At 38.2% G+C, this 18,013-nt stretch overlaps 1 protein-coding gene across 1 annotated transcript in view; it reads right to left on the bottom strand.

The window, feature by feature from the left end:
* Positions 1 to 18,013, bottom strand: part of CLYBL (citrate lyase beta like) — a 243,245-nt gene that overhangs the window by 89,450 nt on the left and 135,782 nt on the right. Inside the window, exon 2 of the mRNA XM_032402689.1 lies at positions 13,991 to 14,177. Within this exon, the coding sequence (XP_032258580.1) occupies positions 13,991 to 14,177 (187 nt within the window). The remainder of the gene's footprint in view (positions 1 to 13,990; positions 14,178 to 18,013) is intronic.

Below are 18,013 nucleotides of genomic sequence, written 5' to 3' on the forward strand. Positions count from 1 at the left end.
AAAAAAAAGAAAATTCGGTAAGTTCTGTATGGCTCTGATAATAACTCTCATTAGCAAGTGTAGTGACCACAAGTGAAGCTCTATGGTGTAGAGCTTCCCCCCTTATTGGTTGTGTGACCTTGGGCAAGTTTGTTAACCTCTCTGTACTCCACTCTCCTTATCTGTCAATGGGAATAACAGCACCTCTTTCATAAAGTTGCTGTGCATATGAAATGAGTGAATTCATGCAAAGCACTTAGAAGTAGTGCTGGCACACAGGAATATTCTAAGTGTTCTCTAGTATTGTTCCCACACCAACTTCAGCACCATGGTCAGCTCCAAAGGCTCACTCCAGTTAGGGCAGAGGCCAGAAAAAATGATTGTAGGCCCATCCAAATTCAAAATCCAAGGAGAACCCAAGAAGGAGTTGTGATAATGCCCATACCTGCTCTGACCCTCAGAACTGAAAGCTGATATGTGGAGTATGTCTCCAGGGGAAATGTGGAAAACCCAGTTACACAGCTCCCAGCCCAGGGAGTGGGAGCTCCTGACCAATGGGAGGTCTTAATCTAGTTCTCCCTAACCTTTTCATATCTTGACTCCAAACTTGGGTGCTTCGCACCCACTTCAGGCTCCTTTGCTTTGACAGCCTATTTGGAAGTTCTTCTTGTTCATTGGCTCTACTTTTCTACTCTCCTTCCCCTATGCATCTAGCCATCCGTAGCTCCAAGAAAGAGAGGCTCTTGACACTTGTGCCTTGTACCAGTTGGGCCAGACCATCAGCCTTCTTCTGCTACTATGGAAAGGTGATTAGATAATGTTTAGGAAAGGCTTAGTAGAATAGCCTATTGGGGCTCCATCTGGCTTCATTCTTCTGCCCTGGGAGGCTCCAAGAATTCATGCTTTACTGGAAAAACTTGAGGCATCTTTGGGAAGCCTATTTTCACCTCAGGCCAGCTCCCTGGCTCATCTTTCTCTCGAGGCTTTTCCTCTTCTGACACATATCAAGGAAGGTCTTTTTGGTCTAGTTATCTGGAGCTAATCAATACTTTTACCAAAAATATGTGCTTCTTAGACTAGATCTGGGTGGAAATTTAGGGCACAACTGCTCACTTTTGCAGGTTAATCTATGACCACCGAATGACTCACACAACTGCATCAAATGGGAAAAAGTTGCAAAAACATATTTGAAACAAATGGCATATCTTTATTAGAAAGGCAGGCTATGCCTTCGGTTAGTTCTTGACTTGATATTTGCTCTGACAAGCCACACTTTTCTTTTCCCATTAAAACATTATCTTCCCGGGGCGCCTGTGTGGCTCAGTCCTTAAGCGTCTGCCTTTGGCTCAGGTCATGATCCCAGGGTCCTGGGATTGAGCCCTGCATCTGCTTGGCAGGGAGCCTGCTTCTCCTTCTCCCCTCCCCCTTTTTGTGTTCCCTCTCTCGCTGTGTCTCTCTGTCAAATAAATAAATAAATAAAATCTTAAAACAAAACAAAACAAAACAACAACACCATCTTCCCCAACCTACACAGCAGGTATAGAATAAGAATTAAACTATCATCATTCTGAGAAGCTCTGATGTATTTAAAAATACATGGCAAAAGTGTATTATTTCTTAATCACCTCTCCAGATCAATATGTTAGATTTTGCCTTAAAATATACCCACTAATTTATTATTGAAAACATGGGGGGTATTTAATACTTATACATTGTGGCCACTAAAATAGGAAAACTTGAAATATATACTATTCTTTGATACCAAGTATGCTGCACTGCAAAATTTCATGCTGTATCTCCTTCACTTTGGTGGTGGCTATGTGTATTTGGTTCTTTAGTGACAGAGATTTAGCAAACTGAAGCCTCCTGGGCTTATTTTGTAAAAATCACCTGAAGTCCCTTGATAAAAAAGAAGAGATTGTAATTGGTAGCTAAATTTGGAATAGGGCAGTTTAATGATTTTCACTATAGATTCCAAGTTATTTCTTACTTCATTTTGGAGGAAATGACTATAGTTTCTACTTTTATAAAGTTTCAGCTCATTTAAGCTGGGTTCCTTTCTTTCAATCTGAATTTTGAGCTGGAGCTCAAAGATCTGTTCTAGGCTTGGGCTTTCCATAGTCAGGTATACCATGTTATAGACCATACTGTCTTGCTTAATTGGATTCCTGGGAATTGCAGGAAAAGAAATAACTGGCGATTTGAAGCCTGCATTTCTTTGTAAAGAGATTTTGTTGAGCTCATTAAATGGAAATTGCTGACTATTATGACCCTAATAGAGATATTTGAATCCTTGCATTAAAAAGAACCCTGTTTTGAAGAATAAAACAATGAGGGGAGAAAAGGTCAGGGTTTTTGGGGGGGAGGTTAAAGCGATTACTCCACAAAAGGGGAAAGGTTATTTAAGGGTATGAATGGATTGATAAAAGACTGAAAACACTTTACTACTTTTATGAAAACCTGGATAGGTTTTTATATCAGAACCTTTAAGGATCAAAAAGACCTTGCAGAGTTCCTAAGCACAGTTCAGCTTTCCATACTGTTCCAAAAAGACTCACAGATACCCCAATTCCTATTGAAGAAATCTCCCAAGCTCTCAAGTCTTTTAATAAAGGCAAGGCCCCTGGGAGAGGAGCCTTCCATCCCAATTTCACACCCCTATTGAAGAGGAGTTAGCTCCCCACGCCCCTGTATACATTTAATCATTCATTGAATGTCAGTTAGCTTTCTCCCTGTAGGGAGAATACACCTCACTACTCCACTAATTTATTTCAACCAAAGTAACAGCACAGAGGTATTTAAAATTTAGCTAAATGGATTTGTGTGTGCATATGGTAAGTACAAATAGGGGTTTAGTGTCTATATATTGTGTGTGTGTGTGTGTGTATGCACACACCTGTATGTGCAAAAAAAGAAGCCAAATGAGAGAGCACAAATTAGAATACACGTGTTCAGGGTAGAAAAGTACCCTGGATGTCTGGATGTCTGTCTGTATGACAATTAAAGGCACTACAGAGGAACTACTGGATGTCTATCTGTAGGACAATTAAAGGCACTACAGAGGAACTCAAGAGTTAACTGCTTAAAACGATGAGTGTCAGGAAATCATATTCATATTTATCAATTGATAATAAGCCAACGGCCTTGATTGACATTTGGTGTTTCTTTTTTCTTTTCTTTTTTTTTAAGAGTGAGAAGAGAGTGCGTGCGCACGAGTGGGGAGGAGGGGCAGAGGGAGAGAGAGAATCCCAAGCAGGCTCCATGCTCAGCGCCGAGCCCAACTCGGGGCTCAATCCCACGACCCTGAGATCATGATATTTGGTGTTTCTTAATGAGCAACTCACACTCACAAATGCAATGACTCCAGGATTCTGCAGTCTGACAGGTAACAGGGAGCGCTTTCTAAATTACTGTTTGTGAAGAGAACTTAGAAAGTGACTCGCTGTCGGGGATGCAACTGCACTTCCCTTGCCTTCGCAGTGTTGCCTCCAATTGTTATCTCCTTCACAACCACTAACCTTCCTTTAGGCCTCACATATGTACTATATCCAAAGTGGATAGAGGGAGCAGAAGCATCCAAGGAACATGGCTTCATGGAATGATCCTATGGGGGCTTCTGAAGCACAGGCGGTTGCTTAGAAGGCAAATGGCTCCCTCTTGTTTTTTGTGATGGTGGGCAGCTTTGACAAGATGGTCCCCCTGGCAGCCCTAGATCCTCTGCCAAGCAGAGCAAGTGGTGGGGAAGAGAGCTGCTGTTCCAATCCCCACCAACCAGGGGCTTCCTTCAACATTCTGCTGAGGGCAGCTCTGTGACAGTCCTCCTCCTTCTGTTTCCCATAATGAAGAATGTCATTGTAAATGGGTCTTTCCCAGGACCCAGACCACAGCCTAACTCTCCCTTGCTCTAACCATTCTTATGGGGCCCAGGCCCTCACATGCAGATTTGTCTACCTTCCTCTACCATTTTCCTACTCTCTTTTTGCCAAGAAAGTAAATGCAAAGTAAAAATTTATTGCTTAGCTACTCAAGAAAGATAATCTCTTCTCTGGTTTCCTAAGAAAAAAATAAGTAAGATAGTCCTAAGATAGTTGTCTCAAGCCCCCCACTGTTAAGAAATCTGTGAGGGAAGTAGAGAGAGAAAGTGTTTTTTTGTTTGTTTGTTTGTCTTTAGAATCTTTCCTTTATTTGTCTACCATTTTATTTTTATTTTATTTTTTTTTTTATTTATTTTTTTTTTTTAAAGATTTTATTTATTTATTTGAGAGAGAGAGAATGAGAGACAGAGAGCATGAGAGGGAGGAGGGTCAGAGGGAGAAGCAGACTCCCTGCCGAGCAGGGAGCCCGATGCGGGACTCGATCCCGGGACTCCAGGATCATGACCTGAGCCGAAGGCAGTTGCTTAACCAACTGAGCCACCCAGGCGCCCTGTCTACCATTTTAAGAGAAAGGTTAAAAAAATAGCAAAATTGGCAAACTCCATCACATTTAGAACTAAAACCTACCTATGCCAATATATTACCCCATGGGAGTCAAGAATCTAAGGTATGAATCAATACCAGTGAACCTTGGCATTGCAAGGAGACTTGAATTAATGCATCAGACCTTTGGCCAGGAGTATAGTTAAGACAACTGCTCTTTAAGTATTTATCAAACACTCATACAGCGCTTACAGAGGGGATACTGAGGCACAGAGAAGTAGAGTAATTTACCCAAGGGCACACTATTAGGACAAGGTGTTATCAGAGTCCACACACAGGCAGCTTGGCTCCAATATCTGTGTTCTTGACCATCAAATTACTTTCCTCTATGTGAAAGAGACATCTTAAAGAACATACTATCTATTCTCCTAAATTTTCTTTTCTTTTTTTTTTAAGATGTATTTCTTTATTTGACAGAGAGAGAGACAGCAAGAGAGGGAACACAAGCAAGGGGAATGTGAGAGGGAGAAGCAGGCTTCCTGCTGAGCAGGGAGCCCAATGCGGAGCTTGATCCCAGGACCCTGGGATCATGACCTGAGCCGAAGGCAGACGCTTAACGACTGAGCCACTCAGGTGCCCCTCTCCTAAATTTTCTAAGCTTTATTCCTTTAAGAATGATACCACTACTTAAAAAAATATTTCTATAGCACTTGAGAGTTTACAAAGTACTTTTCTATTTGAGCCTCACAGCTGGTCCTGTGGTGGGCAGTGCGGGTTTCCTTATCACCTATCTCATGGGACACAGAAGGAAACAGAGGCTCTTGAGATTATAGACTCAAGTTTCCTGGCTAGATAGTGTTAAAATTGGGAAATTTAAATAGGCTTTCTGTTGTCAAGTCCTCTACCTCTTCCACTGAACTGGGTTCCTGGTATCAAATCAAGGTGTCCACAAGTGACATCCCAGGTCTTATTATCTTAGGTTCCCATAGAAAAGCCTTCCTTGAATTATAATTCAGAGTTCTTCCTTTGGCTTCCCAAAGGGTAAGTGTAAGACCCCTCATGACTATAAACTCCTAACACATCCCCACTACTTATAAATCAAATTAGAAAAAAAATGATATTATGTTCATGTAAGTTGCTTTTGTCCTTCAGAAGGAAAATTACTCTCAGGAACTATTACAGGGGATCAGAAGACACAAGGAGACATTTCTCCAAGATGAAACATAAAATACTGGATGCTTCTGAACATATTTAGAAGAGATTTAGATAATCAGTGAAGAGGTAAGTTTTGACCTAGTGATAACTGAATATAAAACAAAGTCAGGAAAAAAAAATAATTATGAACTCCAAGGGAAACAACAGGTTGGCAGGAAAAAAAAAGTAATCAGCTTATTACTACATAGTTACACTCTAGATAGTTTTTCCCCTGAATACTAATTTTATCAAAGTTATATAAAATTTTATTGGATGATTGAGGGATAAGGAAATTCACAAATAGTAGTGAGGGTGGTGATGGGGTAAATCCCATAGCAAGGAGTCAATATCATACCTGAAATTGAAAAAATAATTCAAGAAGTATATCACTTAGAGATAGGGGAGTTATTGCCACAAGAGTAAGCTAGAAGAGATAAAAGGGACTGTGTCGGGAGGGGAGAAATGGAATGATGTTTAGGGGCTGTTTTATCTCATAAATATTTGACTCTTTATGTATAAAAATGAATTTTAGACTATTCTTTTTAAGTTTATAATTTAAAAAAATTTTTTAAAGGATAGGTACTTTACTTTGGCAATATGGCAAACCACATTCTCTAAAGGGCCATCCAACCATAAAATGGATACATTTCAACACAAGTACTTTTTATTGCATTGCTAGGCTCATAAGAACGTAAGGGAATTTTCCAGAGGCCAACATAAAAAAACAACAACATAAAATGGGAGTTAACTTCTGATTTATGAAGGGTCAGAAAAATAAGAAAGCTTGGAACTAAATACCTGTATCAGACTTGGAATCTGGATCCTAAATCTGAGATTACTGCAAAGTTGGGGGAGAACAAACTGAGACTCCAAATTAGTAATATCCCTGACTCCCAGCAGAAGCAAACACAAATTCTTGGAGAAAAACTTTCCCATTCTAGGCCTTTGGGATTCCCAAGAACTAATTCTAATCAATATGGGTTCATACCATGAGTATGAGTCAGTGAACAACAAAAAGTGATTTAAAAGCAAAGATAATTGAAATTGGCCATGCCTGGCTGGCTCAGCTGGTAGAGTATCCGACTCTTGATCTCAGGATCATGAGTTCAAGCCCCACATTGGGCATGGAGCCTACTTAAAAAAAAAAAAAAAGGAAGAAAAAAGAAAAAGAAATAATTGAAATTGTCAGATTCAGAACTGACCAAGTAGATATGAAAAAAGTCAAACAGAACTTCTAGATATGAAAAATATAACACTTAAAATAAAAATCTCAGAGGATGGGTGAAACAGATTAAATACAACTGAAGAGGATGAAAAAAGTGTTGGCCAGATATGAAAAACTAACCAGCAGTGTAGCACAGACAGACAAGAAGACAGAAAATAGGAAAAGATACTAAGAGGGGTGCCTGGGTGGCTTGGTTGTTTAAGCGACTGCCTTTGGCTCAGGTCATGATCCCGGGGTCCTGGGATCGAGCCCCGCATTGGGCTCCTTGCTCAGCAGGGAACCTGCTTCTCCCTCTCCCTCTACCTGCTACTCCACCTGCTTGTGCTCTCTCTCTCTGTGTCAAATAAATAAATAAATAAATCCTAAAAAAAAACAAAAGTACTAAGAAACAGGAAGGATAGAATGAAAAGCTCCTACATAGGTCTACTTGGCATCTCTGAAGGAAAGAATAGAGAGAATGGAATAGAAGCAATATCTGAATTACTAATGGTAGAAATTTTAAAGAACTGATAAAAGACATGAATCCACAAATAAAGGAAAAGCATCTTGTACTAAGTAAAGGAAGGAAAAGGAGAGAGAAGGGAAGGGGGAATAAGCCAACATCAAATCAATATTTTCTTAAGATTTTATTTATTTATTTATCTATTTGAGAGACAGCCTGTGTGAGTGGGGTGGGGTGGGGAGAGGCAAAGGGGGAAGGAGAAAGAGAATAGCAAGCAGACTCCCCGCTGAGTTTGGAGCCTGACACAGGGCTCAATCTCATGACCTGAGGCAAAACCAAGAGTCAGATGCTTAACCAACTGAGCCCCAAGGTGCCCCAACACTTAGTTAATATTTTAGTGAAAGTTCAGTACACCAAAGACAAGAAGATCTTAAAAGCAGCCAAAGAAGAAAAGGCAACCTTGTTTGTAGACTGACAACAGAGTTCCCAATAGCAATAACAGAAACCAGAAGACAATGAAATAATATCTTCAAAGTTCTGAGAGAAAATAACTGTCAGTCCAGATTTCTCTACCTAGCCAAACAATGAAGACATTTTCGAACAAATAAAAACTGTGAGTTTACCATCAACAAAATTTTGCTATAGGGGAAACTCTGAAGGAGGCACATCAGGAGAAAGAAAGATGACCCCAGAGAGAAGGTCTGAGATGTAAAAGAGGAAATAATGAGCAAGTTAAAGAAGTGATAAAATACGTAGCTTAATCTAAATAAATATTGTATATATAAAGTAATGTAATGATAGCAATAATACAAAATTTGTGAGATTAAAAAGAGATATTGAAATACTAGGCAAAAATAACATCAATTACAAGGGAGAGGATTGGATTTAAAGTTTTATAAAATTCTTGTGTTGTCCAGGAAGAAGGTGCAGGTTAATTTTAGGCTTTGTTAAATATACTTGTAAAATTTCCAGAGTTACCAATAAAAGTTAGAAATACAGTCATAACTTCTAAACTAAGAGAGGAAAACATGGACTAAGAAAACAAAACAAAAAAGTCAAATAATCTTTAAAAGGCAGGAAAGATGAGAAAAAAAAACCATAGAAAGATGAGAAAAATAGGGCAAAAAATAATAATATATATTTAAATCTAAATTTATCAGTAATTACATTAAAAGTAAGTGGAGGGGTGCCTGGCTGTCTCAGTTGGTGGAGCATGCAACTCTTGATCTTGGGGTAATGACTTCAAGCCCCACACTGGGTGTAGAGATTACTTAAACATAAAAATAAAAATAAAAAGTAAGTGGATTAATGTTCCAGTCAGAAGACAGAGATTGTCTACATAGGTATAAAAATTTTAAAAACAATAGGATACATCTTTGAAACAAAGATATGGGAAAGGTGAAAGCAAAGGCTAAAAACAATATACTGGGCAGGTGCTAACCAAAAGGAAGCTGGTGTATTCATATCAGACCACAGAAACTTTAAAGCAAGAACATTTTAGTGCCTAATAATAAATGATTCAATATACAAGGAGGATATAATAATTCTGAATTTGTAGATACCCAATAACATAGGCTCAAACTACCAGCAGCAAAAATTGATAGAACTATAGGGGGAAATTGGCAAATTATCCACTGGAGGCTAAACTTCAACTAGCCTCTCAATTACTGATATATCAAGCATATAAAAATCAGTGAAGATTTGGGTATTTGAATAATATAATTAACAAGTTTGGTCCAATGGAAAAATATACAGAACTCTGGTCTAGTAAACAGAAACTACACATTCTTCTTAAGCACATATGAAACATTTGCAAAGATGGCTCACGTAAAGCAGAACTCAACACATTTCTAAAAATCAGCATTATTCAGATTACATTCTCTAACCATCGTTCAACCAAGCTAGAGGTCAGCAATAAAAGAATAAATAAGAAATCTCTCATATGCTTGAAAATTTAAAAATTCTAAGTCCCTACTACTCAAACTGTGGTCTGTGGACCATTGTTGGTCCACAAACTCTGACCATGACCATGACAATAGGAGGTACATAAGAAAGGTGGGTATAAATTTAGAAACTTCTATAGTACTTGACATTGTTTTGACACCCAAGCAGCATTTAATTTTTCTAGCAATTCTTTTTTTTTTTTTGTATTTTATAAAAGTATCAGTCAACAATAGATTAGAAATGTTTAAAAAACAAAAGAAATTAACAACAAATAAAAATAACCAAATTGGTTCTTTACCCCAGAGTTTGGGACGTACCCTTTAGTAGCTCCTGGCTCAAGCAAGAGATCAAAATGGGAATTAAAAAATACTTAGAAGCAGGGCACCTGGGTGGCTCAGTCAGTTAAGCATCCGACTTGTGATTTTGACTCAGGTCATGATCTCATGGATTCTGAGATGGAGCTGCCCCCTACCCTCCTCATCAGGCTCCTTACTCAGCAGAGAGTCTGGCTGGGATTCTCTCTCTCCCTCTCCCGATGCCCTTCCCCCAATTCATGCATGCACGCACTCGCTCTGTCTCTCAAATAAATAAATAAATCTTAAGAAAAAAAATACTTAGAACCAAATGAGAATAAAAAATACATGTTCTTATAGACCTATCTGCTTAGATTATAATTTTTTACTTTTTCCCTGTCTCATCACCAGCCTTTGAGTCCTCCACATTGGGGACCATGCAAGCATCTGTTTTTCCCTCCTTCTTGCCACAGTGCCTGGTTGAGTAGATACTCAATATTTATTTAGATATTGAGTGCCTAGATTCACACATTTAAGCTTAAATATTAAATACATTTAAATATTTACTTAAATTTTACTCAACTAAAATAGCAGCCCTGGAATCCTGTCTCTATTTATTCCATTCCTACCTTCTTGGCCTCACCCAAGTATCATGAGATTCACCAGAAATCTGTGCCTTACTTGGCTTATTTTCACTGTATCCCAGCAAGCAGTGGCTTATGTAGTCCTGTATCTACTCATGCATTTAACAACGAAAAGAAAAAGATAAGAGGGGAGTGGAGACAGTCTTTTTCTCATCCATACTTGGGAAGGTGAGCTGGTAGCGCCATCCTTGACATGAAGGAGCTACTTAAATACAAATTGGATTAGCAGGACAGGATTAGAGGCTGCTGGAAGGTATTATACACTTATAAACTGCTCTGTGGAAACTGCTATTGTTTTCATTACAAGCCCATACTCCACAGTGTCAATCAAATGAAATATTGAATTAGTCTACTAATAAAAAAGAAATAAAATGAGATACAAAATGAAGCAACTTAAGTTTTAATAGTACCAAGGAAGTTGATTAGACAATAACAGTTCAGTTTAGCAAAACTATAATTAGAACATCTGAAATGAAAAAAAGAGAACATCTGAAATGAGTTTTAATATGGATTTCTTCTTAAGAAATAAACTCCTTAAAAATGGTCTCTACTCCATTTTGTTCATCAAGAAGACTAATAATTCAACAAGAAATATGATGAAAAGGTGACTTCAACAAAGAAAAAAAGAATATATGTGCAATATGTGAGAAGTTTCAGATGTATCTGGACATTTCAGATCAATTGAAGTCCCTAGGTCTAAATAGATTACAATCCCAGGACACTAAAAGAATCTGCAGAGGTGAACACAGAGCTCCCATCAGGAATCTTTGAGAAACCATGGAGTACACAAAGGTGACAAAAGATAAAGAGAAGCCAAGGTACAAACTTGCCAAGAAAGGGGGAAATGTTTAATTATGGGATTATGTAGACAGGTGAACTTGACTGAGGCTGATTCCTGGCAAAAATTCTAGGAGCTTCAAATCTTGGTTCTATATTTAATGGTACTGTGACCTTGGACACATCTCAAAACTGCTGTGAGTATTAAATGAGATAATATATAAAAAGCATTTAATACAGCACCTCCTACATAGAAAACTCTTGGTAAATGGTAGCTGTTACTATTTTCCTTTTTTTAAAAATTTATTTATTTATTTATTTATTTTTAAGATTTTATTTACTTGACAGAGAGAGGCACAGCGAGAGAGGGAACACAAGCAGGGGGAGTGGGAGAGGGAGAAGCAGGCTTCCCGCCGAGCAGGGAGCTTGATGCGGGGCTCGATCCCAGGACCCTGGGATCATGACCTGAGCCAAAGGCAGACGCTTAACGATGAGCCACCCAGGTGCCCCCTGTTACTATTTTTCTATCTCCAGCACTTCAAAATGAAGATGTTAATAACTAGGTACTGATATGGGTTCTACAAGATCAAGTCTCATCTGCTTAACCTCGTTTTTCTAGCCAGGTGTAAGTGCAGGGGGAGAAGGTATTTCTAGGCAGGTAAATTGGGATGGTATCTTTATTTTGAAATGGAATTAGAAAAAATCTGTTGTAATATCCTTATGAAAAGATTGGATTTTAGGAGCATCAGGTGACTGAATAACCATACTCACAGTATTGATTCACAAAATTGACCTCTCCATGCCTCAGCTTCTATCTGTAGAAACAGTAATAGTAGTGTAATAGTAGTACCTCACTGGGTTGTTATGCAAATTAAAGCCCTTAGAACAGTGCCTGGCATTTAGTCAGCACTATACAAATATAACATGAACAGAAGCTTCTAGTTGCATGCTTGTGCAGTACTTGGCTCCAACCTCTTCAACATTTCCATCAGAAACTTGTTAAATTTTCATATGATATGCTGGCCAAATTCTCAAATGCTATAAATGATGAATGATGAAATCAAAATCCAAAAAGACCTTGATAGGTAAGGGCTATGAAATAAAATATATGAGATAAAATTAAGTCCTGGATAGAGATTTTAAGAAAAATTTTTTTACAGGCCCAGCAATTAATGGAAAGTTTAACTACATTAAGAGAACTGGAGTGTCCTGATGAAGACACTGTCTGGATATAAATACAAAGATGGCAGGCACAGCTGGCCCATCATGAATTCTTCCTTCCCCTTCCCTTCCTTAGCTTCCTTGTAAGTAGAGACTCTGGGTAGAAGGATGAGCTTGAGAACACAGGTGAGCAGTAAGGAAATGTGAGGCGAGAATGGACCATATTTCCAACTTATCTGGGTGGCAGGAAACATCGTCTGGTGGATATGGGAAGATAGCCTCAAGATTTGTGAAGAAATATAATTAGAAGTTTATCAGGGTACCTAATGGCTCACTGTGCTACATGCTAAAATAAATTCCCCTCTAATCATGATTACTACAGGATTTATCTAATCTATTTCCTATAGGAAATCAAGCTACTCCCAGGCATTTTATCAAACTTTTTCCTCATAATAATCCCTGTCCCTGACAAAAGAAGATTTTGTCATCCCACAGTACAGATAAGAAATTGAGGCAAAGAAGTAAAGTGAATTGCCCTGGGTTACAAAGAACTGAAATTACAATTTAGAATCTAATCTTAGAGTGCACTACATGAGTTTTGGAAGGGAGCATACTGGAAGCACATTATATCCTTCAAGAAAAGGCCTATTTACCTTAATCTCTGGGAAAAAGAAGATTAATTGTATTTTCCTTGGGGCATGCCAAAGATTTCGAGGAGACGCTTTAGATTCCACATGCTTATTCTAATCCTTTCCCAAATACTTGGAAAGTCTTGATTTGACCATTAGGAAGATGCTGGAATTTAACTTTTTCTTTTTTAATTAAGGCAAATATTTGTTTGCTAGACTCTCCAAGGAAAGCAATTAATCAAGAAAGCTGTATAGTACAGCCATGCTATTTCAGATCACTTAAGAGAAGAAAGTGTCCAGATGGGCATAAATCCACAGGGTCAGCTCCCTCTGTCCCCCAGCCCTACAATCTATTCCCAGACAACCTCACTGTCTAGGTACTAGATAGAGAAAGATCCAGCAAAAACATGTTTTTAACTTACAAAATTCCATGTAAACATAAATTATTGTTATAATGATTTACACCTAATTACTGAACAAATACATCTTCATTATAAAAACCTGGAAAATGAAGTTAACCAAACCAAATGAAACAAAAAGCACCCATTATGCCACCACCCAGAAAGAACCTCTTGTACCTGTTTGCAATGGGATATTTTTTAAGGCTCAGTTCTCTGGTCAGGCCATGAGGAAATCAGCCAAAAGCTGCAACCCTAAAGTTCTGCAGCTAGTTTCCCTTAAACTAAGTAGTAAAAATGGTGACTTATTTGTAGAAGTCTATCTTTTATTTTCTTGGCACTTGTTCGAAGAGATAAGGCCATTTCTCTATATTAAAAAGAAATAAATTCCTGGGGCGCCTGGGTGGCTCAGTCAGTTGAGCGTCTGACTCTTGGTTTCAGCTCAGGTCTTGATCTCAGGGTCATGAGTTGAAGCCCTGCATTGGGCTCCAGCATGGAGCCTACTTAAAAAAAGAAATAAATTCCTAGTTGCATCTTACTGGTCTAAAAAATTTACACCACAATTCTCAGATTAACTCATTTACCCAAACTGGTAAATTGCATAGCCAAAATGGATTGAGTGTCTATCTCTTTATTAATACATACACGTAGTCACATATACTGAAGGTCATGATTTTAAGTATATTTTTGTTGGGTTCTTCCTTTCTCTTGGAGAAAAGAGACACACACATTCAGAACCCGTAGGAAGGCTGGGTCAAAAATATATCAGTAATCAGTAAAAGGTGACTATGGTGGAGTCTTTTCAACGAGTGAGCAATGTTACCAAGACAGCACCAAATATCAATCTATTTCTTTTTCCCATCCTAAGGAAAAATCATGCTATTACCTTTTTGTTCATAGCCACACCATCCTCGCAGTCGAGCACTGCACAATCTACATTCAGGGAGGGAATCTTCTTTATTTTCTTTTCATCATTTCCAGGTACATAGAGCACTGCCCTCCGGGGAATGTACCTGTGATTGGATGAGGAACTATATCCAAGCCTGGGCACATCAGCTGCCAGAAATGGTTTCCTGCAGGAGACATAATTGGGGTTAGTCTAGAATAGAATCTATTTATAAATTTTTGAAAAACCTTATTTTAATGCAAAATTAAAATAGAAAACATGATAATCTATTTTAATTTCAGCAGATCACAATCACATATAACTACTAGAAAAATAACAATAATAGAAATAACCAAGAAACAAAATGTTATTTTGGCTGAAGTTTAAAAAAATATATAGCACTGTTTATTGAGACGACCTTCAGACAAAAGAAGGAGTGTGTACCTATTTCATCTTGGAAAAACACTTCCAGTATTAATACATTATCCAGATAGTATCTATGGACAAAAAGAAAAGGAATTTATATCCAGAAGGTCCTAAATAACTATCTACAATTATATGAAAATAGAAGCAGAAAATAAACAACTTATGTAAGCATTAGTCTATGGCCCTCTCCCTGCCAATGAGTCTCAAGTAGGCAAATAAGTGATTCAAATTCAATTATATCAACAGACAAGGATGGTTGGCTACTTTGTTAAGTGAGCAGAAAGAATACGAATGGGAAAAGATCACTACTAGCTCTGGAATCGTGGGCAACTTCATTACCGAAAACTTCACATCCCTCATCGATAAAAATAATACTAATTTTGCAGGTTGTTGAGAGGATTCAGTAAAAGAAAAGAAGGCACATGAAGTGCTCAGTGAGAGCCCGGCAGATGCGGTGGTTGGCGTACCAGGAGTACAGACTGCTGTTATTAGTGGAGAAACGAGCTGTCAATAGCCCCTGCCTTTTTCTGACCCCTGCTCTCTCTTTCCATTCCCTCCTGGACTCAGTTTAGCCTCCTGTGGAAGCAAGAGGAGTTGGTCAGAAGCTTGTTTGGCTCATTACAGCCCTTGCTCCTAACCTGGTCCATAATTTGGTGCTGGGAAAACTACGGTTTAGCCCATAATACATGGTAAAGGAGGGTGAGATCAGGACCAGCTACATAATTTGTGGGCCCAGAGTAAAATGAACATATAGACCCCTGTTCAAAATTTATTAGGAATTTAAAAATGGTGACAGAAGAACATCAAACCAAGCACCAGACCCTTCTAAGCACAGAGCCATGTGTGACTGTCCAGGTCACATATCTATGAAGCCAGCCCTCCCATAACAGACAAACTATATGTCATGAAGAGCCCAGTTAAGGAAAGGTTAAAGCCGTGGCAAGTCAGAAACATCCTGATGTTTTACTCTGCCCTGAGTAAACAACATCATCCTTTACAAAAATATATCAGCTGCACTTTTCATGAAAGCCCTTTTAGGAAGTTATCCTACGTTAATGCCATCAAATATTTTGCACAGTTGTAACATTTTGCCATGAACAGTATGCCTTGTGACAATGAATCTCAAGAAAAATGATTCACTCTTTGGTGGCCTACCAATTTTGTGTGTGGCCCCTCATTCCTTCTTGTAGCCAACCTTAATACACTATAAAACTTGAGTCTGAGTCTTATTTTTCCACAGTATAAGCATCGTGCTACATGAGGTATGGTGAGCTACAGATAGATTTTAAAAGTGTCCATGTCTTGGGGCACCTGGGTGGCTCAGCTGGTTGGGCATCTAACTCTTGGTTTTGGCTCAGGCCATGATCTCAGGGTTGTGAGACTGAGCCCCAAGTTGCGCTCCATGCTCAGTGGGAAGTCTGCTTGGGATTCTCTCTCTCCCAATCCCTCTGCCCCTCCTGCACGCCCTCTCTCTCTCTCTCTGAAATAAGTAAAATCTTAAAAAAAGTATACATGTTATATAAGACATTTTAATATAAAATATATTATGAAAAAATATATATTATGACCAGCTAATTGAAGAATAACTGAAATATCTGTCATTGTTTTGCATTGACTGAAAATATCTGGTTTATCTTTAAAAAGGAAGAAAATACAATGATTAACAGCAACAATCACATTTTACTTATTCACACTGGAAACCAAAATTTGCAACATACTCATTTCCTTAAAATTGGTAAAAATGCAATTAAAAGAGATGAAATCTTATTTACCAGGAAATGCTTGGGGTAATTACTTTTCATCAGAATTTGTTGTAACTGCACATGTAAAACCCAAAGAGAGGATTGAGAACAGCTCTAGTGGAAAGACCTTACTATACCTCTCACTTCACCTGACAGAGTAAATGTCTGGACATCTCTGTTCACTGGCATCTGACCTTCACTTCATGAAAACTGAGATTTCCTCCATGTGAAATAGCTTCTGACCACTATTTTGGATCCAGCCACTGTGGTCTCCAAGCTACACTATTTGAATCTCAAGCCTGAGCTCCCAGACATAGCTCATGTTGTAAATTATACCACCATGATATGCTAAGCACTAGAGTAAATCATTCCTAGCACATTTATATGAAGTATAATTTTAAGACAGATGATCACTTTAAAAAAATCTGCCACTGTTAATAATGTTTCTGGTTTCCCAGTCTTCTACAATCATTAAAACACTACTTTGCTCATATCTTCCCCTGCTCAAAATCTGTCAACAGCTCACTACCTATAGGATTAAGTTCACTCTCAGCTGATATTCCTTTTCTCAATTTATATCCCATTATTCCCACTCAGTAAGTATCTACCTTAGGAAACTTAGATTTTGACCATCTCTACTACATGCCACAGTCATTGTTTCCAGAGTACCTTTGCTTCTGCTGTGCTTCTGATGGAAAAGTCTTCCCTCTCAGTTTACTTAAACATTATGGATCCTTCAAGTTCAGTTCAAGTTCCACCTGAATCTTGAGACTTTCTTGACTATTCTTTAAATTTGCTCTTTAAACTCTTATAGCATTTACTACTCCCAACCAAACCAGAACCAGCCAAGAACTGCTACCAAGGATAAAGTTCTGCTATCAAGGCTAAAGTTAATCAAGGTGGCAGAAGCGTTCTGGAAAGGCAACTGATGACACAAATCAAAAGACTTAAAATGTTTCCTACTTTTTGACCCAGTAATTTCAAGTTATTTGACAAAATTCCTTTTGGGAATTGTTATAGACTGAATGTTTGTGTCTTCCTAAAATTTATATGTTGAAACATAATCCCCAGTGTATCTGGAGGTGGGCACTTTGCGAGGTGATTAAGTCTTGAGGAGTGTGCCCTTAGAAAAAAGGCCTCAGAGAGCTCCCTGCCCCCTTATGCCATGTGAGGACATGGTGAAAAGACTGACATCTACAACCAGAAAGTGAGTCCTCATCAGACACCAAATCTGTCGGAGCCTTGATCTTAGACTTCCCAGCCTCCAGAACTGTGAGAAATAAATTTCTGTTGTTTACAGGTCACCCAGTCTATGGTATTCTGCTATAGCAGCTGAAACAAACTAATAGACAGGAATCTATCTTAAGAAAATAATTGGAAATAAGACTAGATATGTATATTAAGAAACTGAAAACAACTTTCAGGGGTCCAATGGTAGGATGAATTATAGCATATTCAAGGAATATGATGATATTGTTAAGAATTATGTTTATAAGTATATTTAATGTTAAGATAATTACTGTTATTTTTAAACAGAGGATATAACATTATATATGCAATACACTTCAACTTTGTAAAAAATGCAAGGGAAAATACATGAAAGGAAATACACCAAAATGTTATTAAGGATGCCCCTGAACTGTAGAATTTGGTATTAAGATTTTTCTGCTTCTGCACACTTTTTCCTATTTTGCATATTTACTAGAAAAAGCATCACTCTTTTTAAAAAAAATCCTTTTTTTAAAGTTTTATTTATTTAAGTAATCTTTACACCCAATGTGGGGCTCAGACTCACAACCCTGAGATCAAGAGTCACATGCTCTTCTGGCTGAGCCAGCCAGGAGCTCCTTAAAAA

Source organism: Phoca vitulina, unplaced genomic scaffold (genome assembly GCF_004348235.1).
Source record: "Phoca vitulina isolate PV1807 unplaced genomic scaffold, GSC_HSeal_1.0 scaffold5, whole genome shotgun sequence".
Taxonomy (NCBI): domain Eukaryota; kingdom Metazoa; phylum Chordata; class Mammalia; order Carnivora; family Phocidae; genus Phoca; species Phoca vitulina.